A 25,548-nucleotide genomic window follows, 5' to 3' on the forward strand; every position below is an offset into this window, starting at 1 on the left:
GAAAGCCTGAAGAGGGGACCCTCCGGGCAGGGAACCCTTCCAGACACATTGGAAAGGAAGCCCTCCACACAGGAGGAATTTCTTCACCATGAGGTTGGTAAGAACCGGAACAGGTTGCCCAGGGAAGCTGTGGCTGCCCCATCCCTGGAGGTGTTCAAGGCCAGGTTGGATGGGGCTCTGAACAGCCTGGTCCAGTGGGAGGTGTCCCTGTCCATGGCAGGGGGTTGGAATCAGATGATCTTTAAGGTCCCTTCCAACCCAAACCATTCTATGATTCTATGATTCCATGAAACCAAATATCCAAGCTTTCCTCAGGATGAGGTATGAATGTCCTAATCAGGGATTCATTTCTCCGATCACATCTACCAACTAACACTGAAGGAACTTGCTTCATATCCTAGAATTTATTGGAATATCATTTTCAGTTAGCCAAAATGGACCTCAATGTTTTTGTCTCGATTTGGTCACTTTTTCTTTTAACACCTTGGCATCGCCACCAATATCACCATTAATACTAGTGGAATTTTGCCTTACACAACTGTGAAATCCTGATCTCATTAAGTCATTAGGAATATTACCACCGATTCAGCAAATCTCGGATTCGACTGTGCAGTTTTATGTGTTATACAGACAAAACACATTCTCTTCATCACCTCAAAAGCCATCTATGTTTGCTGGTCATTAAATGCTTCTTTAACGCATTTATGACTTCACTCTGAGCGTAAATTCAACTCGCACCAGAAACTTAAACTCATTTCAGAGGGACTAAGTATGCTAAAAAAGTTAACGAAGTGTTATGCCCTGTATTGGTAAAGTGTAAATGGGATACATGCTTAGCTAAATCCAAATAGCACTTTATAGTCCTAAAATGAAAAGCAAAAAATAATCTAAAATAGAATAGATTAATTTATTTGACAGTCCTAGTTCTTACTTCCCATGTAACTGAACAACGGCACAATAAATGCATTCTTTAACTTTGGAATATTACGTCAGATCACATAGGATCTGACTGCAGCCTTCAGAATTAAATCACCAGTGCATACTGCTGTGATTCTTAAACATCATCTCAGTCCATTTTAACCATGTATCAGGCAGAAAGAAGAGGGAGGGGGGAAACAACACAACCTTTCAAATATAAAAGATAAAATCTGGTGAAAATAGGTACATGCATTAAATTAAAACTTGGCAATTCTGAAAGAAAGTGCTTTTTGTAAACCATTACTCAAAAGTATAATTGCTACACAGCCGGAAGCAGAGAAATATAAAACTTCTACTCTTCCTATGTTACCTGTTTTCCAGATAAAACACAAAGATGGAAATGAAATTATTAAGAGATGCAATAGGCTGATACCTCAAACACATTTCTGTTATAAAACAATATTATCCCCTGCTCTAGACCAGAATCACTTTTTATAATACAAGTTCAGGACAGCTAAAAGACTCCCCAGACATATCCCATGCCGGAGTATGAAGACTCCACGCCAATTTTTTCAGCCCTCTGCACTTGGTTTTGCACTCGGGCACATAGAGGTGATCTTTCCTCCTGGGGGGATGCCCTCCTGCAGCCATCTACTACCTAAATGACTTGCAGGTACTCAGCATTTCCAGTTTTGCTCGTGCTTGGCTTGTGGTCCTACTCTGAACCCCACAGAAACACACGCAAACCACTCCAGCCCTGAGAAGGGCACTTGAGTTTCGCAGCCGTGTTCTTGGGCTCACACCACCCGGAGCGATCGCAGCGCTTGATCTCAGAGTTCTAAGTACTTGAATTTGGAAACGATTCAAACATCAGCTGGTTCAGTTCTGGGCCCCTCACCACAAGAAGGATGTTGAGGCTCTGGAGCGAGTCCAGAGAAGAGCAACGAAGCTGATGAGGGGGCTGGAGAACAGGCCTTATGAGGAGCGGCTGAGAGAGCTGGGGGTGTTTAGCCTGGAGAAGAGGAGGCTGAGGGGAGACCTCATTGCTCTCTACAACTACCTGAAAGGAGGTTGTAGAGAGGTTGGTGTTGGTCTCTTCTCCCAAGGGACAGGTGATGGGACAAGGTGGAATGGCCTCAAGCTGTGCCAGGGGCGGTTCAGATTGGACATTGGGAGAAATTTCTTCCCCGAAAGGGTCATCAGGCACTGGCAGAGGCTGCCAAGGGAGGTGGTGGAGTCCCCATCCCTGGAGGGGTTTAAAAGACAGGTAGAGGAGGTGCTCAGGGATATGGGTTAGCAGTGGACCGATGTGGCTGGACTCTGTGACCTCAAAGGTCTTTTCCAACCAAGCGATTCTATGATTCTATGATCACCTGCTTTCGAGGCACATTAAGCCTGTGCCATAACGAAGCACAGTCAGAAACCAACAACAGAGGATTCGTCGCTGAAGATTAGGAACCCTTGGGAGTTTCAGGGGAAATTGAGGCTGAGGCACTGCTAAATGCATTTATCTCTAAATGCCAAGCACCAGCATCACCGTTAGAACTGGGACACTGGCAGTGGAAGGTTATGAAGGCGACACAAAGCTTCTCCACTCCCCTCCCCGGGTCCAATCCTCACTGATCCCACCGCCCCACACCTCAGGGATGCCGAGTCTGTGGCAGGAGCGTGATGCCAGCTCAGAGCTATGCTACTTGTTTTATTCTCCAGCGGTGCCCGTTACTTGTTCCATTCTCCACCAGTGTTTCAAAGCACCACGGAGCCCTGCGCGCTGCAAACACCACCGGCCCCACGGGGAGAGCTGCCCCAGAGACCCAGGGATGGGGGGACATTGCATGGCAGGTGGCTTCAACCACAGCATCCGCGCTCCACCTGTGTGCCCGCGGAGTTTCCCAACTGCGCCGAGTCCTGTGCGCTCGCGGTGGGGAGGACGCGCGGGTACCATGCAGGATGCACTTGGGAAAGGGATGTGTGGGTACTACACAGGATGCACTTCAGAAGGGATGATGCACGGGTACCACACGGGATGCACTCAGGGAGGGGAGGATGTGTGGTTACCACACGGGATGTGTTCGGGGAGGGAAGGATGCACGGGTACTTTACAGGATGTGCTTGGGTAGCGGAGGATGCACAGGTACCTCATGGGATGCGTTCAGGGAGTGGAAAATGCACAGGTACCACATGGGATGCACTCAGGGAAGGGAGAATGTGCAGGTACCACGCAGGATGCACCTAGGGAAGGGATGTGCGGGTACCACGCGGGAAGTGTTCAGGGAGGGGAGGATGCGTGGGTACCACTCGGGATGCACCTGGGGCAGGGGAGGATGCACGGGTGCGACACGGGATGCGCTTGGGGAGGGGAGGATGCACGGGTGCCATGTGTGATGTGTTCGGGGAGGGAAGGATGCGGGGGTACCGCACAGGATGTGCTTGGGTAGCAGAGGATGCGGGGTACCACATGGGATGCACTCAGGGAGGGGAGGATATGCGGGGTACCACATATGATGTGTTCAGGGAGGGGAGGATGTGCGGGTACCATGCAGGATGTGCCCGGGAAGGGATGATGTGTGGGTACCACACAGGATACATTCAGGGAGGGGATGATGTGCAGGTACCACACGGGATGCACTTGGGGAGGGGAGGATGCATGGGTACTGTGCGGGACACACTCAGGGAAGGGAGAATGCGCAGGTACCACGCAGGATGCACCTGGGGAAGGGATGATGTGCAGGTACCCCGCAGGATGCATTCGGGGAGGAGATTATGTACGGGTACGGCACGAGATGCACTCAGTGAAAAGATGTGTGCGTACCACGCAGGATGCGGCCGGGGAAGGGATGATGTGCGGGTATCACACGGGATGCACTCGGGGAGGGGATGATGCACGGGTACCGTGCGGGATGCGCCCGGGGCAGGGGAGGATACACGGGTACCACACATGATGTGTTCAGGGAGGGGAGGATGTGCGGGTCTCGCATGGAATGCACTTGGGGAAGGGATGCGCGGGTACCACACGGGATGCGCTCGGGAAAGGATGATGCGCGGGTACTACGCTTGATGTGTTTGAGGAGGGGAGAACGCGCGGGTAGCACGAGGGATGCGCTCAGGGAAGGGATGATGCGCGGATACCACACGGGATGCACTCGGGGAAGGGACGCGCGGGTACCACGCAGGATGCATTCGGGGAGGGAAGGATGTGCGGGTACCACGAGGGATGCGGCTGGGGAAGGGAGGATGCACGGGTACTGTGCGTATGTGCCCAGGGAAGGGATGTGAGGGTACCGCGCAGGATGCGGCCAGGGAAGGGATGATGCGCGGGTACCACTCGGGATGCGCTCGGGGAAGGAATGATGCGCGGGTACCACTCGGGATGGGCTCGGGGAGGGGAGGAAGCGCGGGTGCCGCGCAGAACGATCCCGGTGAGGGCACAGATGAGCGGATCGCGAGCGGGATGCGCCCGGGGAAGGGATGCGCGGAGCTGGCGCGGGACGCACCCGCTGGGTGGAAGATGCGCGGATGCCGCGGGGCTCCGGGGGACCGCGGGGAGCGGAGCAGCCGGGCGGGAGAGACGGGGACGCGATGCAACCCCTGTCGCTGCCTCTCGCCGGGCAGCCCGGAGAAACACGCGGTACCAGCCCTTTAAATCGCCGCCAGTGGGGCAGGTCCGCGCTCAGCATCCCTTGCTCCAAGCTCAGCACCCCTCTCCCCGCACTCAGCATCCCTCTCCGCGCTCAGCATCCCTCTCTCCGTGCTCAGCATCCCTTACTCCAAGCTCAATCCCGCTCCCCGATCTCAGCATCTCTCTCCCCGATCTCAGCATCGCTCTCCACACTCAGCATCCCTCTCCCCGAGCTCAGCACCCCGAGCTCAGCATCCCTCTCCGCACCTAGCACCCCTCTCCTTGCACTCAGTATCCCTGTCCCCGCGCTCAGCATCCCTGTCCTCGCACTCAGCATCCGTCTCTGCGCTGAGCATCCCTCTCCCCACACTCAGCATCCCTCTCCCCGCACTCAGCATCACTCTCCCCGCACTCAGCATCCCTCTTTCTGAGCTCAGCATCCCTTTTTCTGCGCTCAGCATCCCTGTCCTCGCACTCAGAATCCCTCTCCGCGCTGAGCATCACTCTCTGTGCTCAGCATCCCTCTCCCCGCACTCAGCATCCCTCTCCTCGCACTCAGCACCACTCTACTCGCACTCATCATTCCTCTCCGCGCTGAGCACCACTCTCCCCACACTCAGCATCCCTCTTTCCGTGCTCAGCATCCCTCTCCTCGTACTCAGCATCTCTTTCCGTGCTCAGCATCCCTCTCCCCGCACTCAGCATCCCTCTCCTCGCACTGAGCGTCCCTCTCTCCGCTAAGCATCACACTCCCCGCGCTCAGCATCCCTCTCCCCGCACTCAGCATCCCTCTTCGCGCTCAGCATCCCTCTCCTCGCACTGAACATCCCTCTCCGCGCCGAGCATCACTCTCCTTGCACTCAGCATCCCTCTTCGTGCTCTGCATCCCTCTCCTCGCACTCAGCATCCCTCTCCCCGCACTCAGCAACCCTCCTTCCGCGCTCAGCATCCCTCTCCTCACTCAGCATCCCTCTCCACGCTGAGCATCACTCTCTGTGCTCAGCATCCCTCTCGCCACACTCAGCATCCCTCTCCGCGCTCAGCATCCCTCTCCTCGCACTCAGCATCCCTGTCCACGCACTCAGCATCCTTCTCCCGGCACTCAGCATCCCTCTTCGCGCTCAGCATCCCTCTCCTCGTACTCAGCGTCCCTCTTTCTGCGCTCAGCATCCCTCTCCTCCCACTGAACGTCCCTCTCCGTGCTAAGCATCCCTCTCCGTGCTGAGCATCCCTCTCCGCGCTGAGCATCACTCTTCCCGCACTCAGCATCCCTCCCTGCACTCAGCATCCCTCTCCCCGCACTCAGCATCCCTCTTTCCGCGCTCAGCATCCCTGTCCTCGCACTCAGCATCCCTCTCCGCGCCGAGCATCCCTCTCCCCGCACTCAGCATCTCTCCCCGCACTCAGCACCCCTCTTTCTGCGCTTAGCATCCCTCTCCTCGCACTCAGCATCCCTCTCCGCGCTGAGCATCACTCTCTGCGCTCAGCATCCCTCTTTCCGCGCTCAGCATCCCTCTCCGCGCTCCGGCGCCCCGCCGCTCACCCCCGCGACGGCCCCGCCGCTTCCCCCCCCCCACCCCCTCCCCTCTCCTCGCTTCCCCCCGCGGCCCCCCTCACCTTTTTCAGCGCTGACATTCTAGTGCATTCTCGAGGCGGCGGGGCGCGGGGCCGCCGGCTCCGGCGAACGAGACGCCCGGGCAGCGGCGCCCAGCGCCCCCGCCCCTCCCGGGGGGCTCCCGCAGCGCCCCCTGCCGGCCGCGCGGCGAACGGCGGCGGAGGGGAAGAACGGGAGGGGAAGGGGGCGCGGCCTCCGCGGAGCAGGAAGAGGAGGGAGCGGATGGCGCTGGGCAGGGAGAGGGGTGAGCGGAGGGGCTGCGGGGGGCTCGATCCGCAGCCCGCGGGGCGGCTCCGCGCTCCGAGCGGCTCTAGAGCCGCTCGGAGCGCGGAGCCGCCCCGCGGGCTGCGAGGGGGGAGCGGGGAGGGAGAGGCGCGGGTGGAGGAGGGGGAAGGTCGGTGCTGGGGGGATTGGGGGTTGTATATATATCTATATATGCTATATATGCGCTATAATATACTATCTATGTAGTGTGTATATATATAGTAGTGTCTATATAGTATATATGCTATATATACTATATAGATTATATAGTATATGACACTATATGTGCTAATATTTAGTAGTATATATACTGATATTATATGTTATATATATAGCACATATATATACTCAAATATTTATATATTGTAGTGTATTATACTATAATATGAGCTAATATATAATGATATAGATATACTAGTATATGTAATAGATATAATAATATATAGTAGTATATGTAGTGATATATGTAACGTAATAATATAGGTAACATATATAATAATATATACAATGCTATATGTACTAATATAGGTAACATAATAATATAGGTGACAGAATAATATATATAATAGTATATGTACTAATATAGGTAACATATGGAATAACATAAGTAACATATATAATAATATATAAAATACTATATGTGCTAATATAGGTAACATATATAATAATATGTGTAATAGATATAATAATATATATAGTAGTATATATACTAATATATGTAACATGTATAATAATATAGGTAACGTAATAATATATTAGTATATGTACTGATATATGTAACCTATGTAATAATATAGGTAACATATGTAATAATATAAGTAACATGTAATAATATATATAATAGTATATGTACTGATATATGTAACCTATGTAATAATATAGGTAACATATGTAATAATGTAAGTAACATGTAATAATATATATAATAGTATATGTACTGATATATGTAACCTATATAATAATATAGGTAACATATATAGTAATATATAGTGGTATATGTACTAATATATGTAACATATATAATAATATAAATAACATGTAATAATATCTGTAATAGTAGATGTACTGATATATGTAACATATAATATCGGTAACATATATAATAATATATATAGTAGTATATGTACTAATATATGTAACATATATAATATAGGTAACATATATAACATATACTAGTATTATTATTTTATATGTGTCATATATGTATATATAATGCACTTACATATATGATATATATTACCACATATACTAATATATATTATCTATAATATATGATAATATCTAATGATTTATATATTATATGTACTAATATATACTATATGTAGTATATATATACACTATATAAATATATTGAATGTAATTGTATTGAATACATATAAATGCATATGATTATGTGTTACGTGTAATATGTATCATATTACATATATAATGTAGCAATAGAGACAGGATATAGATACTATATCTACAGAAAATATATATATTATACATAATTATCTCTGTTATAACTTATTATATATAACTACATTATATGTATAGTATTTATATGTCTTTATATATTTTGGTAGGAATGGTTGGACTCGATGATCCGGTGGGTCTCTTCCAACCTGGCTATTCTATGATTCTATATTATGATATATAAAGACATATAGATACAATGTGTGTATATATATATATAATATCTATTCTGTCTATATAACTATATCTATGTTATGTCTATATTTCTTTATATATTGTGGTATATTATATAGGCATATATAGTATACATATGATATAGATTTCATATATTATATCTGTATGAATATACCTTTATTATATATTATGATATATCTATAAAATATCTATAAAATTACATCTATAAAATATCTATATTACTTATTAGCTATATTATGTACATAATACCTATATTATATATGTAATATTTATGTTATGTATTATATAGATGCACTGTACCTATACTACGTAGACCTTATCTATAATATGTAGATGTTATACGTGGAAAGAATATCATTAATAACCCTATGGAATATAGTATATAGGTGCTCAGAAATTTGGTTTAGTAGTGGACAGGTGTGGTTGGACTTAATGATCTCAAAGGCCTTTTCTAACCTGGAAATCCTGTGATTCTATGATATAACAGTGATGCTGTGCTTGCAAAGGAAAAAAAAAATATCCTTTCCTTATCCGAGCATCACTTTGTCCCTTTGGGTTGCCTTTATGCTTTATCAGGTGTTCCCTGGCGCAGGTGGAATGCAGCAGTGCAGGTACAGGTGTTGTCCAGGTTACCCCAGGTGCTTGGAGTAGCCGTCTTGCTTGTGGTGTGATTTCCTTTGAGGAAGGGCAGAGAATTACAAATCGATGTCTTCTGGAACAAAGTTAGTGAGCTGGGAAGAGTAAGTTCATTCGCTTTTAAATACACGCGTGACTCCAGTGCTGAGAGCGAGGGAAACAAATCTCGAAGCACTCAAATTGTTTAAAACCAAAGGTCGAATAAAACCCCATTTGTTTATGCAGAGTTGAAGAGAAAGCTCAAATGATCTTGCCGAGTGACGCGCTTCACTGTATAAAGTTATAGGTCACGTAAGTCTTCTTCAGGCACTTTAAAGAATGATGATTTAAGATTGGGAAGGAAATACAGCGAGGAATAAAAGGATGAAGAGAAGCCACCTGGTCACCTGGGATGAAATAACAGAATTGGAAGAGTTTACGAGCTCCTCTAATCAGCCTCTGCAGACAGAGCATATATGGAAACTGTTAATTTTTATTATGTAAAACTGTCTACATTTTAGAAAATACACGTGGCTTGGAAAACACCACAAAAAGGAAGTTTAGGTGCTTCTCTATAAATTTGTTTTCATTCCTGCATACAGGAGTAGGTTGAAGATGCTGAAGATAGGCTTTTGACTCCATTACAAGTGGATGCTCAAGCTTTTATTCTATTGTTGAACTGGTGCAGAATACGGAATAAATGGGATGGTCAGCGGCTGGTCATTGGTCTAATCGTCAATGAAGAAAATTTAATTAGCTGAAAGACAGTAAGCCAGCAGTGCCGGTAAATGGAATGCACTTCACTTTGGGCAGGTGTACGAGAGAAAGCGCGGAGTTTATTGAGTTCCGTGGGGCTTTTTGTCTTTCAGTTGCTCGTGCACCAATGTTTTGTCACAGAGATAGCGATATTAGCGATTGTCATTGTGTGTATTACTGACAGGATGATTATTCTCTCTGGAACAGCTGGATACGTAATTCATAGCCATTAAGCATCATCAATTGCATTTTTAAAGCTGCAGCCATCATTCTTCACAGTTTGTGCTTGAGAGTGGCCTTCCAGCTGCTAAAGGATGGAATTAAGGTATTGATGTAGGTATAGCGCACACCATCGACCTCGGCTGCTGTACAAAGCCACACACAAGTTAGGGTGCTGTACAAAGATGATCCTGTGGTACTAGAGGAGGCTTCCTATTTGAGAGATTAAACTGAAAGTCGAATGCAGCCAATTGATAGTTATCAGTTCCGAAAGGTTTTAAACAGTGGGAGTGTTGCACCGAGAAATGCTTTTTTGATCAGTCTGTAATGAGTCAAATGACTTGGGCTTGAAGTCAGAGCTTAAACTACTTAATTCTCACTGAAACACACACCATTTCTTTTCCTCTTTCTAATTGTTTAAGAACAACCTTACTTCCTCCAGATTTTATTTATTTATTTGTCTGTTTATTTATTTATTTTAACTCAACATAGTTGTTTTGAAAATACATTGAGGCTTTTTCTGCAAAGAAAAAGACGAAGACCATTTTTTTTAGAGTGGATGTCCTTTCTTTCATCAACGTATGTTTAGCAGCAAGGGAAATACTAATTAGAAACAGAGTTTGCCTGACTCTGGTTTCTTTTGCTCTGAAAGCAGTATCTTGCCCCCCCACCCTGCCAAGCAATTAACAATGTTTTCTGACCAAAGATTTGTTACAGTACGCAAAGATCTAAATTTTATTTTGATCGCAGTTGATAAAATCACAAATATCTGTGGGTTCTGATTAAATGTAGATTAAAAGCAAGTGTAATTGCCTCTGCCATTAAAACCTTTTTTGTGAGGGGATGGAACCTCAGACCTTTTTTTTGGTTGTTGACTTCAATTTTTGAGAAATTTAGCCAGGGAGAAATGCCAACACAGAAGTGGAAGAAAAGGCAGATATTGGTAGATCCACTGGCTTTGTATTTAGAAAGTCTATGAGCGTAACTCATGCTCACAGATAGCTGAATGTATAGAATGTTACATAATGTGGTCTTTGGGGTTGTCCGTGGCCTTCAATTGTATTTATATTTTATATAAGATGAACTTATCGAGATTCCTTTTAAATCAAACTTAAATGACCCCCAGTCTTGTTGAACTCTTGCCTGTCCTCAGTGTTACTGCCCCTGCCAGTTCAATGGTTTGGTTTGTAAATACTAGTATATTAAGCCTCATTTTAGTTTCATAGGAGAAGAGGGAACAAGCTGCCTCTTCAAAATTCCCGGATTTTTTTCTCTTCAGTAATCTAAACTCTGAATGACTTCTTTTTTTACTGTTTTCAGCTATTTTTAGGGCATCATACTACTATTTGTCTGTTTCCCCTGTTATCCCCAGCGTCCACCACAACAACTTTAGCCCACGTGTGCTACAATTGGATGTTCACTTCAAGCAATGTGCTGTTTTCATTCGGATAAGAGTTTTTTAGGTGGAAGTAGGGTTTAAACTCTCTGAAATTTAGGAATTTTGTGCTTGTGCTGGCAAGGGACTGGTCTTGGTGACCAGTGATGTTACAAGCCTTCCTCAAGAGAGAGAGAAAAAGAGTCTCTTAAAGCTATTGTTTACAGTTGACCTAACTTTGAGGAGCCAGAATTATTATTAGATGTATTAATAATCATTTTCAGCAAAGTGGAGGTTTTTTAGTAAGGATGGGTGAAGTATCTTAGATCTTTTGTGTGAGATCTGTTTGATCGTACTCGGTAATATCGAGATGATAGTACAGTGTCAGAAATGTATTGTGCAATTTTGTGAGAGATGCTTAGGAAAAAATGGATAATCATAGAATCGTAGACTGGTTTGGGTTGGAAGGGACCTTAACATCCTGTTCCAACCCTCATGCCGTAGGCAGGGACTCTTTCTGTAATGTGCACAAATTGAAACAGTGGTGAAGGTGGTTTGTTTTCACAGGGCTGTGGGAGGGAGTGCGTATCTTACAAGGTTTCACTGCGAAGCAGACAGGCTTCTTAGGAACAGCTGGAGCAAAATCCTGATGTTCTCATCGCATTGGTTATGTAGCTTTTTATCATCTGTGTTATGTCAAGCTTATTAGATGTCTAGGAGCTTGTGGCTGCAATTAAGGTGGCCTACGGAGAGATCTCTGAAGCCTTTGTTGAGACAGGATGGCACGATCTATTAGTCAGATCCTTATTGAACTACACAGCCGTGCAGAATTTGCTGACAGATCTAACACCCGTCTTACTGATTTGAACCTGCATTGTGACACAGAGATTGTGCTCGGCGAAGCTGAATCTGTGTCGTCTGAGTTAAGAAGGAAACCAAATGTCTGTTTTTCATAGGGAATAACTTACTGTTTAGTATCTGCGATTGCTACAAACTGTGTTGATCTGGATGCACACAGGTCAATCTTTTAGTGGTAATCATCCTTCTCATTGCAACTCACTCCTTAATTTAGGTGAATACGTAAATGAGGGGTATGTAGTCACTTCATTCTTTTCCTTTCCTTCCTATCTACCCTACTGGCGTGCGCTATATACTCTAAATAAGTTGCTGTCGTTCAAAAATTGCCTCAGAGGTAGGAGGATGGTTTATTGCTGAGGTTCGGATAACAAAGCGGTTTTCCATATATTGTAAAAATTAGTGCAAAGATAAATGGAGCCACGTTCAATAGACTTATATTAGAGAAAAAAATTTGAGGGTTTTTACACTATACGGTCCTTGAACTGTAGTAAGAACGAGTAAAATCTAGGCACTTGGCTTCTGATTTTAATGTCTGATAGTACACAGAACACTAACAGTTGCTCTTTCAATGGGAACGGGAGAGGTCTTGAGAATAACCTCCGTATTGTGGAGTTGGTGTTACACACTAGATTTAAAACAGCAGCATTTGAGCTTCTTGTGTAGCTCCCATGATGTTTTTGTTAACAACCACGCTGAGATGCAGACAGCTGATATCTACTACTTCAAACACAGAATTCATGTGACCTTGAATACACGTAAATCCCTTTGTTCCTTGATTCCGAAGTGGTACATGTAGGTTCTCCTTTTTCCCACTAATTATATAATAATAGCTTTAGCAGTTAAAACAATGTATGTTATGTGGAATGTCACTGAGATTGATTGTAAAACTGAGGAAGAGGACCATTCCCTCCTTACATGTAGACATTCTGCCAAAAACTTTACAGTTCTTTCCCTTTAAGCTGTCATTCAAGTTTTATGAGGCTAGCGGAACTAAGAGATCCTATAAGGAGCTGGTCAGGTTAAAAATAATCACCGATTTCAACATTTCATTATGATGTTCCCACTAAGTTTTAGTTCTAGAGTACTTTAATTTAAAAAAACAAAACAGAAAACCAACAAAACCACCCAACCCAACCTCCTTGACATCTGTTGACCCACATGATACCAGCTTGGGGAGGGAAATGGGGCAAACAGCCTTTGTTGAAAAAGGTGCTTTCTTTGCAAAGGCAGATGGTTAAAGGTAAGGTGTATGAGACTGAGAGATGGTGCCTGCCAGACCAAAAGACAATCAAGGTGTTTAACCTGTAGGGAAATCTTCATAGGAAACAAGTTACTACGTGATAGAAGATTCCTTACTACATAGTAAGAAGAGGCAGAAAAAGTACCAGGGCTAAGAAACTCAAGTTTTTCAAATGTGAGCAACAAATACGGTGTGTGTACTTTATGTCAAATTCCTAGAAAACCGCTAAGGTGAACTAGTTCCTCTACTTCTAGAAGGTCCTCCAGAGTCTTTTGAAATGTGTTAGAAGTATTCAGGCACAAGTCGTCAGTCTCAGTGTGAGTAAATATGTAAAATTACTCCTTCCAGTGATTCAGACAAGCTAGCCTACTGCTTTTTCTGGCCATAAGGTGCAAGTGAATTCGACCCTGAAATTTAATGCTGAAAAATTGCTTGGTATCTTCCTTAAGAAAGAATTTCAGAGAAGAACGCTGCTGTCTGAAAGCAAGGACTATAAATTTATAGATAGATGCAGTTAAATCTGAAGTACAAAAACTGGAGAAGATATAAGTGATGTGCAAAATGGCATCCTCTTTGACCGAACTCAAGATCTTGTAGGATGGTAGCTTCTTTGTTTGTCTACAAGTGCTTTTTTTCAAGAAATGGTCACCTTCAGCTTCAATTTTCTGCAGCACATCTTTCAGTCCATGCTTTTATCCTGTTTTATCCTTTAGCTGCTCTCTTAAGGCTCTGTTACCATAGCTTCAGCTGCAGGATGAGGGCTGCTTGCAGATTTTGAGCACAAAGCAAAGCACTGTAAAATTGGAGGCTCCCCATGCCTGTGTATGTAAAAGTCTACTTTGACCACAGCTAGAATTCTGCATATTTCACGCTTTTTTCCCTTCTGGAAAGATCAGGTTTGTCATTCCCATGACAGTGCTTTGCTTTGGTATGCACACATGTTACCTATGGTGGAATGGAAGTACGTCACTCTTGGAAAAGCTGACGTTGCTGGTAGCAGGAAAATTACATTTTCCTTTTCTTCCTGAGCTGAACAAGAGCATCGCTTCTTAAATATAACGTACACCCTTATGATGATCTGAACTATTAGGCTATACAGGATGTAATTGCATGCCGCTACATTCTTCTTTTTCTCATATTGCTGTGCAGCTTGAACTTCTTTGGAAAAGGGAAAATCACATAAAAATGAGGGGGAGTGGGAAAATGGTACCCTCCCTGTTGGGTACTGAAGGGGAATGTTCATCTGCCATGGAATGTTTCCTCCTAGGTAATTCCTCCCTTTCCTCTTTGTTTGATCTTACTCTGTTGGTAGTTGCTGAACTGGTATCTCAAGTCTGGGAATGTTCTCTTCCGCTGAGTGATCTCTACTCAAAGATTTTTAAATTGGAAAGGGGCTACAAGAAAGCTGGAGAGGGACTGTTCATAAAGGCTTGTGGTGATAGGATGAGGGCGAACAGGTATAAACTGGAGAGGGGCAGATTTAGACTAGACATAGGGAGGAATTTCTTCGCCATGAGAGTTGCCCATGGAAGTTGTGGCTGCCCCATCCCTGGAGGTGTTCAGGGGCAGGTTGGGTGGTGGTTTGAGCAGTCTGATCCAGTGGGAGGTGTCCCTGCCCATGGCAGGGAGGTTGGAACTGGATGATCTTTGGTCCTTTCCAACCCAAACCATTCTATGATTCTATGATTTTTGAAGTCAATGCTTAAATAACTAGTCATTGCCCTCAGGGCTAGCACATTTGTGTGTGCACATATACTCTGCTGACTTAATCGAAGATTGTTGTCTCTGCCATTTCTGGCAATGATTCTGGAGTCTTTGAGCCCTCAGCTGTGTCCTTGAGCTTTTGTTTTCATCTGAGAGCAATGTGTGTATAGCTTTTATTGTATTGTGAAATTCAAGCCAAAGTTACTAGATCTAATTATCCTCAGAGGTCCTATATATTGATTTCCAATGGCTATAACGGGGCTTGTACTCAGTGCAGTATCATCTGTACCGAGAACGTCTTGGACACGTGGTGGCTGGTCAGCAGAATTAGTGTCATGTATACACTACACCTCTGGAGGGGCGTCTAATGAGTAAAAACAGAGCATGACACCTTGCATGTGTCTACCACTTGGCATCATAACTGCGAACTGAATTTTCCCTCTAGTATCTGAAGTACAAACTAGGTGCCTTTGTCTTTTTTGTGCCAGATGGAGCTATGACCCAGCCACTGTGTGTTAGGCCAAGCAAACAGAGGGAAGAACTTTGATCATTAGTTTGGGCAGTTGAGTAACTCCTTCAGGAAGAATCCAGAAGACCTAAAACATGGAAATCCATCCTTTGTGGTTGAAGGGCAAGTAAGCTTTGTGGGGAATGGTTTGCAGGAATGGGTAGTAGCCCCTAGCCAGAAGTTATCATCAATCTTCCATTTGCTAGCTGGTAAGAATGGCAGTCTGGCTAACATTTTCTGTATGTAGCTGCCTCTTAAAATGAAAATGCTTTTATACTCAGTTGCTTTGTGTCCTAATGAAATCCACGTACTTCTTTCTCAAGAGCCAGTCTTTTTCAGGAGGTCCCCTTAAACCTCTCCGGCCAGGAGTTGACTGTCCAGCTATGATTAGGGAAGAGGAGATTATCCGCACAATGAGGTTGTTACACCCAACTAGACAACGCCCTAAGCAATCTGCTCTAGTTGATCCTATTCTGAACATTGGCATTAGACTAGATGATATGTGGAGGTTCCTTCCAAATTTAACGATTCTGTGATTTTTAAGACCATTCTGTAAAGTAACTGTCCTATCATGACCTTCGCAGGAGATGTGATACTTACATAATAAAAGAGACTTCAAGGATTTAAATCCTTCTAAATATGAGAGAGTAATTCTGCACTAACAGAGATAAACTGATCATTTTAATGAAGCCTGTCCATATGTTCTTCTTGTGAATTATTCTGTGTGGTCTTTTCAGCCTCTTCTGTTCTGCTGTGCTATATTTTATTTTGCTTTAGCAGAAATAGCACGTTAACACATTTTGCACCTGGGATGGTTTCAGAAGAAACTACTGACTCTTCCCTTTTTGGAAAACTCTTCTGTTTGCAGGATAGAAGGAGACCAAGTAGGGCAACTTGCAAGCTTCACGGAGCTCTAATGCATTCAGTGCTCTTGATGCCACTTGTTTTATTCTCGCTGCCCAAGTTGCGTTTGAGTAGGCAGGAGGCAACCGATTGAGAAACGTGGTGGGGGTGCTTACAGTATGGATGGCAAGTAGCCAGAAGCATGTGGTAAGCCTTCTCCACAGAAATGTTGCCTCCTACGCTCAGCTGGACTGGGAAGGCTTCTGGTGTTGTTCAAAACTTCATTTATTTAGTTCTGCAGTGTGCTTTTGTTGCAGTCTGTAGCCTTAGCTGAGTTTTAAGTCATGCTGTCAGCCCCAGGAGAACCTTTCTAAAAGTGCAGTGGACACGTGTGTGTTTGTGGGTAGTCTGCTTATGTGCACAAGAAGCTTAAAGTGATGTTGATTTAATACGTAGATGCCAAACAATGCATTGATTTGAAGGAGGCTTTTTACTCTTCTCACGAAATTGCGATAGAAGGATCCTAGCTGTTCACAGTTTGTCTCAGTAGCTAGCATGTGTTCTGCACTCTATTTCTGGGCTTCCTACTTTGCTTTGTTTATGTGAAGTTGAACTGAGGAGACCTGGTGCTCCTTCAGTTTTCTGTTGTATTTCTACTTCGCTATTGTGGTGACTGAACCCTCTGCCCCATCTGTCTTTCTCTGAGCAGCTCTAGGAGCTCTGCTCAGCAAAAAGCAGAAAGGTGCCGCTTTGACTGTGCTTTGTGGTGTTTTTCCTCAGATATTTGTTTTCAGATTATAGCTGTTAGCCAGTGGCATGTAGGTAAAGAAACAGCAACCTTATAAAAGCTGGTTTTAGGTCAGAACTAGTGAGGATCTCGCTGGCACGGTTACATCCTCCTGGCCAGGGATGCTTGATAGTATGAAACTGCCAGTTGCTTTAAGTGCAGTCATGAATGTTATTTGTATTATCATTGTTCTTGTTAATTTAGATGCCTAATAAAATATCAAACAATGGTATTAGCAATATATATATATATATTGGAATCATCGACATAAAGATACGGAGCTGTTGGAATGGGTCCCGAGGAGGCTACAGGGATGATCCGAGGGCTGGAGCACCTCCCATACGAAGACAGGCTGAGAGAGTTGGGGTTGTTCAGCCTGGAGAAGAGAAGGCATTAGGAAGACTGCCACTATTACGTTAGGAGAACTTTTTTTTCCCTGGTGACCCTCTTTGTAACTAAGATAAATTTGTTAAAAGGAAGTAGACAAAATTTAAGGATCCAGCGTGTTCACATAGATCTGATCTCTGGCTTACTTTGCATACATGTCCCTAACCAAATGTAAAGAATGCTGGAGTGATATGTGGATAATACAGGTTTAAAAGCAGTCTGCAGTGCAGTTGGCTCTAGCCCTTTCTGTTTGCAGTCAGTCCTCTAGTGTTTATGGGAGTCAGAGAAGTCCCTTATACTGAGCTCAAACTCCCTGGTTTTATTTTCTCCTGTTAGGTTACTAGAAGAGTGTTGTAATATTTCTAGATGCTCATCAGTGCATTGAGGATCGGTGTTAGTCTCTAATGGTCTCTAATTACCTTATCTTTGAGCTACATAACACTTCTCACTACTTGTTTAGCATTATTTTGGTGGTTTTTTTGCTTATCCTAAACAGCCCAAACTATCTTCATTCTTCAATGTCTTGTTGGTTATTGTAAAAACTATTCTCTATGTCTGCCCAGTTTTGAATTCAGCCGATTTATATACAGCAGACCTAAGGCTGTACAAAGCTTTTGGTGAGATCTCTCTAGATTCATCTGTTAAATGCAGTTCATTCTCCTGTCTCATATTAAAAAGTGCTTGGCCCAATAGAGTCTTGGATCACATTGTCACTGTACACGACGACCATCACAGTAGTGGCTCAACCTTTGCAGAGATGGATTAAACACACAGATATTCAGCTGTAGTCACCTTTAGCTAAATAACCTCCATTTAGGAATGTTTGCTTGCCCCCTAAATGTGGAGCCACCTGCCCCACTGAGGAGAAAGAGTCTGTAAGGTTTCATTTCTCTCTTTATATCTTTGCTAACAGTGTCAGTGTAGCCTGGTCTTCCCCTACAGAAAAAGAGTGAAGGCTCTTTTTGGATATGGGCCAGGTATTTCTCTTAATACCGTTGATGTGCAGGACCTCCTTTGGCCATGTGCCTAACTCTAACATTATGAAGTTTGCTTTGCATCATCTTCGACTCTGTTCAATCTAGTCCACAAAACCAGTGTGACATGCACAACTCTAGCACCCACCACCGCACGTGCACATGCACAGAGCCTGATGTTTGCCAAATCCAGGTAGATTCAGGACACAGTCGTCTTTAGTTGATGATTATAAAAAGTCTAATACATCTCCCACTTTCATTTACCTTATAATCATGGAATCGTTAAGGTTGGAAAAGACCTTGAAGATCATCCAGTCCAACTGTGAGCCTGTCACCATCATGTCTGTTAAGCCATGTCCCAAAGTGCCACACGTACATGTCTTTTGAACACCTCCAGGGATGATGACTCCACCACTTCCCTGAGCAGCCTGTTCCAATGCTTCACCACCCTTTTAGTAAAGAATTTTTTTTCTTAATGTCCAATCTGAACCTCCCTTTGAGGCCTTTTCCTCTAATCTTATCACTTGTTACTTGGGAGAAGAGACCAGCACCCACCTCACTACAACCTCCTTTCAGGCAGTTGTAGACAGTGATAAGGTCTCCCCTCAGCCTCCTTTTCTCAAGGCTAAACAATGCCAATTCCCTCAGCCGCTCCTCTTAAGACTTGTTCTCCAGACTCTTTACCAGCTTGGTTGCCCTGCTTTGCCTTGTGTGCCACCTTCAATGTCTTGTTTTCAAAACTATACATCTTGCAGCATAAAAAATCTGTCCATTGCAGTATTAAAGTCCTGTCAGATTCCTGGAGGTGAAAGAGCACACAAAATGTGGCAAGCGCTTCTTCACAGTTTTATATGCGCTTCTGTAGAGACTCTGGAGATGATCTGGTGGGTCTTTTCCAACCTGGTGATTCTACGATTCTATAAAAACCTTTCCACGTGCTACTCAAAAGTTGGCTGTGATAACATGAAATTCCAAGACACAGTGGTCTCTGGGCTGTGCTCATCGAACCTAGGGGCTTAGAGCTTCCTCCAGTCGTCAGCGTGTGACCAGGTGCTCAGAACCATGTATTCCCTCAGTAACTTAGAGCTGTGAGAAGACTTTTCTCCACGTTGCAGAGTACATTCCCTACAGAACTCGGAAAGCATCTTTAGTCTTCGGTAGGTTGGGAGTAATGAGCTATCAATTATACCTCACAGGAACAGAGCTATGATTAGCTACTGTGGTAATTTTTAAAGACTAACTGTGGATTCAGTTAAGTCTTTCATTAATTCTTATCTGGCCTATGCCCTATGAAACTTCTTTGTTTACTCTCTGCTGTCCCAGATTTTGTAGGAAAGTGAGGGCAGCTGAAAGCAAGGCAGAGCTAATGCTCACAAACATTTTATGTTGCTTTCAGCTGTGTCTGCATCAGTGCCATTCCTGGCCCCTAAACCTTTTAACTTATCTGCTTTCCTGTATCGCTTCCAGTTTCTCCTCTTTTGGTTCTAGCAGCTGCTTTGTTCTAAGAGGAGAGAGAGATTTGTAGTAGCCTGCAACAAGGCTTCTCTTCTTTTGTTTGTTTGGGTTTTTTTTCTCCTTGTAATTGTTTTCTTATTGCTGCTCACATTTCTTTCAAACTACTCTTTCTTTTCCATACTGGAACGCTAGGTTTTGTAATACATTAATACAATTTTCAAGAATGTCCTCAAAAACATACCGAGTAGAATATATTACATTCATGCCCTTGTACCTTGGCATCATCACTGTAAGTAAATCTGGCAGTTCTCATTGGTTCTGACTGCAAATAGTACATCCCTCCTCTTTCTGTGGTCTCCCTCATCTTTTCTTGAGGTTTTCTTAAAGGTGCTTCTCAAAATTGTGTGTGCTTGTTTAGAGACATCAGCCTGCTGTGAAAAGTGGAAAAGCATTCCCAGATTGGTCTCCTGAAAGACCTCATGAATCTATTTGGATTGTCCATCACTTACGTTGACTGGAAAACAACAGCATCAAATGACCATGTGAACTTGGTGATGCAGTGGGTATGGCGAGAGCAAGTCTTACTCAGTTCTGGATCTCTGATAGGTTAGATATGTCTTTGGTAGTAGACATTGCTCCTTTAATTTTCTTTATCGCCAATCTCCTGTTCAGAGGTGGTTATTTTTAAGGGTTTGAGCAGTTTTTACCAGATGGGCTGATCTCTGATACTGCATGGGGCCATTGACATCAGGTTTAGGGCGAGTTCTGAATAGGGGAGAAAAGCTGCTCTGTAGCATCAGGCAAGACCAATCTCCTGTCATTAAGCTAATGTTCATGGATATCACACAATCTTTTTTTTAAAGTTATTGCAGCAATAAAGCCCTGAGGAAAAAGCATTCTCTGTCATCTGAAAAAAAGTTTGGGTAGCTCAGCTCTGAGACTTGTAACTGCAAAGCAGAGTGCTGCTTTGGAACATGTGAAGCTGCTGAGTATGGGAGGATAGATAATCCTCAGAGCCTAATTTCTAATTTCCTTGTTCATTCATCAAGCCTTTTCTACTTCTTGCACCGCCCCCACAGTGAGTAGGCTGGGAGGGGACACAGCCGGGACAGCTGACCCCAATCGACCAAACACAACTCCTATACCATATGACATAGAATCATAGAATAGTTTGTGTTGGAAGGAACCTTAAAGATCATCCATTTCCAACCCCCTTGACATGGGCAGGGACACCTCCCACTGGATCAGGCTGCTCAAAGTCCCATCCAACCTGGTTTTGAACTTGTCCATGGATGGGGCAGCCACAGCTTCCCTGGGCAACCTGGGCCAGGGCTTCACCACCCTCATGGTGAAGAATTTCCTCCTTATGTCTAGTCTAAATCTGTCCCTCGTCAGTTTATACCCATTGGTTCTAGCCCTGTGACTTCATGCCTTTGAAACAATCCCTCCCGAGCTCTCTTGTAGCCCCTTCAGGTACTGTAAGGTTGCTCTAAGGTCTCCTCGAAGTCTTCTCTTCTCCAGGCTGAACAATCCCAACTCTCTCATCCTGTCCTCATATGGGAGGTGCTCCAACCCTCTGATCATCTTTGTAGCTTCCTCTAGTCCCATTCCAGCAGCTCCATACCCTTCTTCTGGTGAGGATTCCAGAATTGGACGCAATACTCCAGTTGAGGTCTCACAAGACACTATGCTTGGCAATAAATGCTGAGTAAAGGAGGAAGAGGGTACATTGAGAGTGACGGCGTTTGTCTTCCTAAATAACCATTACGTGTGATGGACCCCTTATACCCTCCTACCTCTCAATGGGAAGCAGTATATTGTATTAATTCCTCGTTTTGCTTTGCTTGTGCATGCAACTTTTGCTTTACCCATTAAACTCTCTTCATCTTAAACCACAAGTTGTCTCAGTCCTGCCTTTCTGATTCTTTCCCGTCCCACCGGTGTGGAGTGAGTGAGCAGCTCCATGAGGCTTAGCTGCCTGCTGGGTTTAAACCGTGACATTTGGTAACGACTCTACCGGAGTTCATCAAAATGCTGCAGTGTTAATAGCGGTACTTGGGGAAAGGGTACAGGATAAGCCTCTTAGATAACTTGCTTTAAAGTCAGAAATCTGTGAAGGGCTGGTACCTTTGCTTATTACAGTGTTTATTTCTGTCTAGTTTTTTCTAGTTGTCCTCAGAGGAGAGTAATTGTGGATTTTGTCTTTCTAGCTGTAGAATATCCTGGCAACTGAAACTTATGAGAAGAAATTGTTGATATCTGTCTTTCTGGAACTGTAGTCTTAACCCGTAACTTCAAAAATGGATTGTGCTTACTTGATGGGGACATTGCTGGCAGCAATTTCAGTTCAGGCTTACTTCTTGTCATAAGCTTGTTGTAAGGTCATCGATTATTGAAGGGACTGGGCACAAGCAAAGAGTAAACGATCGTGTATAAACTAGTAAGAGCTCAAAAAAAGTCTTAACAGGGTGTTGTCTCCTGTAAGTAGTCATTATATGCCAGTTGAAGCTTATGTGCAAAGTACACGTGGAGATAAAGTTTCTCTGTCACAGACTGGTGGGTCCAAGATTTTCCAACTCAATGAAGGTTGTTTGGTTGGTTATTTTCAGTTGCGAAGGGAAGTAATTTATTGAAGAGGGTTATGTGATGATAGTGTGTTTTTCTGTTAATCTGCAGCAGGAGCCGTTCTTCTTAAACTGCATAAGTCCTTTTCTCTTACCAGAATTATTTTGTTAAGAATCCACACCAGATTGCTTGTATAGAATGTATATTATATTAAAATTGGAGTTTAGATAACATGTTTTTCTCCAAATCTCTTTTTCTTCCTGTCCCCATCCCACAATATCTGTTTCACTGTGTAGAATTCGTAAAGCTAGGGAATATTGTTTTGCAATAGATTAAAAAAATATTATATAAAAATATAAAGTAATAATATGTAATTTCGAGTGATTGATCTATACGTGCCTCCATATCAAGATGATAGTTTTGTTGATGAATAGACTATTTGCATATACTTCTTTTCTTTAATCAAATGATGCTTGCATTTGAGTAACTAGTAGCAGATTGCCAGTGTCATCAGAAAGGGACCCATAAGAGGAAGAGGCGTAAAAGAATACTGCTAATTCTGTAGAAATAATTGGGTTACCATGTGTTTCTGCTGCTGTCTACTTTAAGTTTTTCGATATGATTAAATAGTTGTAGCTTGCTGATTTTAATGAGTGATTCAATTGCAGTGCCTCTGTGGCAGAAGAGACCTGCATTTCAAGTAGCCTTATAACACTTGTGTAGGAAGAAAGAAATTAAAAGAAATTTTAAAAAATTAATGTGTTTAGTCTGTAAATGTACCTTATTAATTTATTGCCGAAAATGTAGTAAAATAGAAGACTTTATCTGTAACCTTGCTAGTGAATGGTGGGGGTTTAAAGCTGCTTTTCTGACTCAAGTTTAGGACTTTAATATATTAATTGTCAGCTTTACCTGTGAGGCAGGCATCACTGAAGCCAGACTTACAAAACAGTTTCCCTCATATTCCATTTTTCAATTAGTTGTTGTGAGGATAAGTCTTAAAATACCTTTTAAGGCACTGCATTTCTTTCTGTTTTAAAAAATTTTCTTATCCTACAGTATTCATAGGGAAAGTACTGAAACGTCTCTATGGAGAAACTTCATCGTCTTCTCCTTCACATACTTCAAGTAGAGAAGAAGAGGCGGTTCACAGAAATCTGGACTCAAAATCCAAAGAAACAAATTTGGATAATATTCAGACTTCATCAGCAGATGCTGGCACATCAACTGAAACACCCTGCAAATCATTTCAAGGTGAGACTGTGTAGTCATTTTTCTGATAATGTGCTTTTAAATATTGTTGATTTGCTGAAGAGCGGTATTCTGTCTACTTTTTTTCATCTATTGATACCGACAAATCTGAATACAAGTGCTACTTAGAATACGTGAGGTCAGGGAAGCTGTGGCTGCCCCATCCCTGGAGGTGTTCAAGGCCAGGTTGGATGGGGCTTGGGCACCTGATCCAGTGGGAGGTGTCCCTGCCCATGGCAGGGGGTTGGAACTGGATGATCTTTGAGGTCCCTTCCAATCCAAACTATTCTATGATTCTATGATTTTGTGTCTGTTTATGCAGTGAAAGTAGCCCCTGAATATCTTGACAGGTAAGTAAAAGTCCTTTTTCAACTGAGTTCTAAAATGGGGATGCTCTGCCAAAAGATGAAGGAGTTGCAAAATGAGGTTGCCATGGTATTACTTGTGGGTGAAAGGCTCTGTGCATAAGTATAGAAGAAGTGTGAATTGCTTTGTGTTGTAGCTTATCTAAAACCAAATTTTGCCGTAACTTAAAGAGTTTGTTAAACTGACCTGAAATTAAAGGGCGTGTTTCCTAAAGGTATAAAAAGCGTTCTCGAGGGGACGTGTTCAGCTAGACCTGTTCCTCTAAAACAAGGAAGAGCTGATGATGGATGTGGTCTGGAGCAGGAGTCCATATGGGAAGCACTGTGACCAGTGGCTGCTTAGTACAAGAAAGGTAGTGAGACAAATGGATGGGACAGTAACAGGTGGAGAACTGGATGGTGTTAACATGAAGAGAGGCTGAGAGCATTAAGTTTATCCGGTCCCAAGAAGAGAAGGTTAAGAGGAAATCTCATTACTTCAGCATCCAAATGGGAAGGAGGAGTGTAGAGACAACTGAGCTGTGCGCTTTTTGGAGGTGCTCAGCAACACAAAGCGCAATGAAGATCTTGTAGCAAGAGTAATTCCAACTAGCTGGGGGAGGGAATTCCACCTTGGGGATGATCAAATATTGGGAATGACCTGCCCAAAGAGAGTTTTGGTATCTCCATCCTTGGAGGAGCTGAAAACTAAACATTATACTGGAAAACTTGATCTAATTAGGTCAGTTTTTAATGGGGTTTGGGCTAATGACCTGCAGAAGTTCCTTCCAACACACATTAGTCTAGAAATGGGCGTTACAGGGTGGCTGGGAGGGGGTGGGGTTTTTTTTAATTTAAAAAAAGAAAAAAGCTCCCAACCCCATGTGTAACAAAGACAGCAAGTAATAGGTTGGCTACAGGCCTTTCTTACATGCGTCTGCAGTAGAATTTGCTTTTGAAGGATCGTGTTGTCCTCTATTGCATCTTGTTATTGTGCCTGGAAATCTCACCTGGTCGTAGTTCCATTTGTTTGATACCCATTTTTATTTCCTAGATCAATATTCCCAGTACTTCTCTTGTGTAGGCAGTAATGACACACATTTTGTAAAGGCTGATAAAGCATTAAGCTTACTCCATAAAACGATATTTGATAGCATGGGAACTAATTGTCCTTTTGAAATAGGTAACAGGCTATACATTGTCTCCATGATGAAGATGTGCTAAATAAACATGGCTATGGAGTAGTTTTTTAAGCTTAAAATGCCTTAGTTTGTAGTGAATCTATACCATTCCTTATAAACCAGGGTCCCCCCAAACTCCCACTGAAGCAGGAGGTGAGGGGGAGAATTTAGTTGACCTTGTGATGTGTAACTCCTGGTTGCTTATACCTGATTCCTGATACAGTGTTCTTCAAGTTAATGAAAGAAAAGCTTTTGATCCAGAATCCTGATACAGGTAAAACATAGCCCTTGGGAAAGGGAGCATGGAGCAAAAAGACCAGTTCCCTGTTTAGAATTTTTACAGCAAAGCTAAAAGGCTGTTCTTGAGATCAACAGCAAACTAACTGAGCTTATTTTGTCTTGGAGGCAAGCAGATGCTAT

At 43.6% G+C, this 25,548-nt stretch overlaps 2 protein-coding genes across 9 annotated transcripts in view; one reads left to right on the top strand and one right to left on the bottom strand.

Annotated features, from left to right (window-relative positions):
- The window catches only part of DLGAP2 (DLG associated protein 2), a 478,034-nt gene extending 471,798 nt beyond the window's left edge, over positions 1-6,236 (bottom strand). For all 7 annotated transcript variants that reach the window (XM_069851571.1, XM_069851585.1, XM_069851567.1 and 4 more), the window contains exon 1: positions 6,155-6,236. In XM_069851571.1, the coding sequence (XP_069707672.1) occupies positions 6,155-6,172 (18 nt within the window). In that variant the 5' untranslated portion in view covers positions 6,173-6,236. The remainder of the gene's footprint in view (positions 1-6,154) is intronic.
- A 137-nt stretch (positions 6,237-6,373) lies between these two features.
- ERICH1 (glutamate rich 1) overlaps positions 6,374-25,548 on the top strand; it is a 105,813-nt gene continuing 86,638 nt past the window's right edge. For both annotated transcript variants that reach the window (XR_011336934.1, XM_069851600.1), the window contains exons 1-2: positions 6,374-6,396; positions 23,412-23,606. Coding sequence is in view for 1 of the 2 variants with exons in the window: in XM_069851600.1 (XP_069707701.1) it covers positions 6,375-6,396; positions 23,412-23,606 (217 nt within the window). In the remaining variant the exon portion in view is untranslated. The remainder of the gene's footprint in view (positions 6,397-23,411; positions 23,607-25,548) is intronic.

Source organism: Phaenicophaeus curvirostris, chromosome 2, assembly GCF_032191515.1.
Source record: "Phaenicophaeus curvirostris isolate KB17595 chromosome 2, BPBGC_Pcur_1.0, whole genome shotgun sequence".
NCBI lineage: Eukaryota > Metazoa > Chordata > Aves > Cuculiformes > Cuculidae > Phaenicophaeus > Phaenicophaeus curvirostris.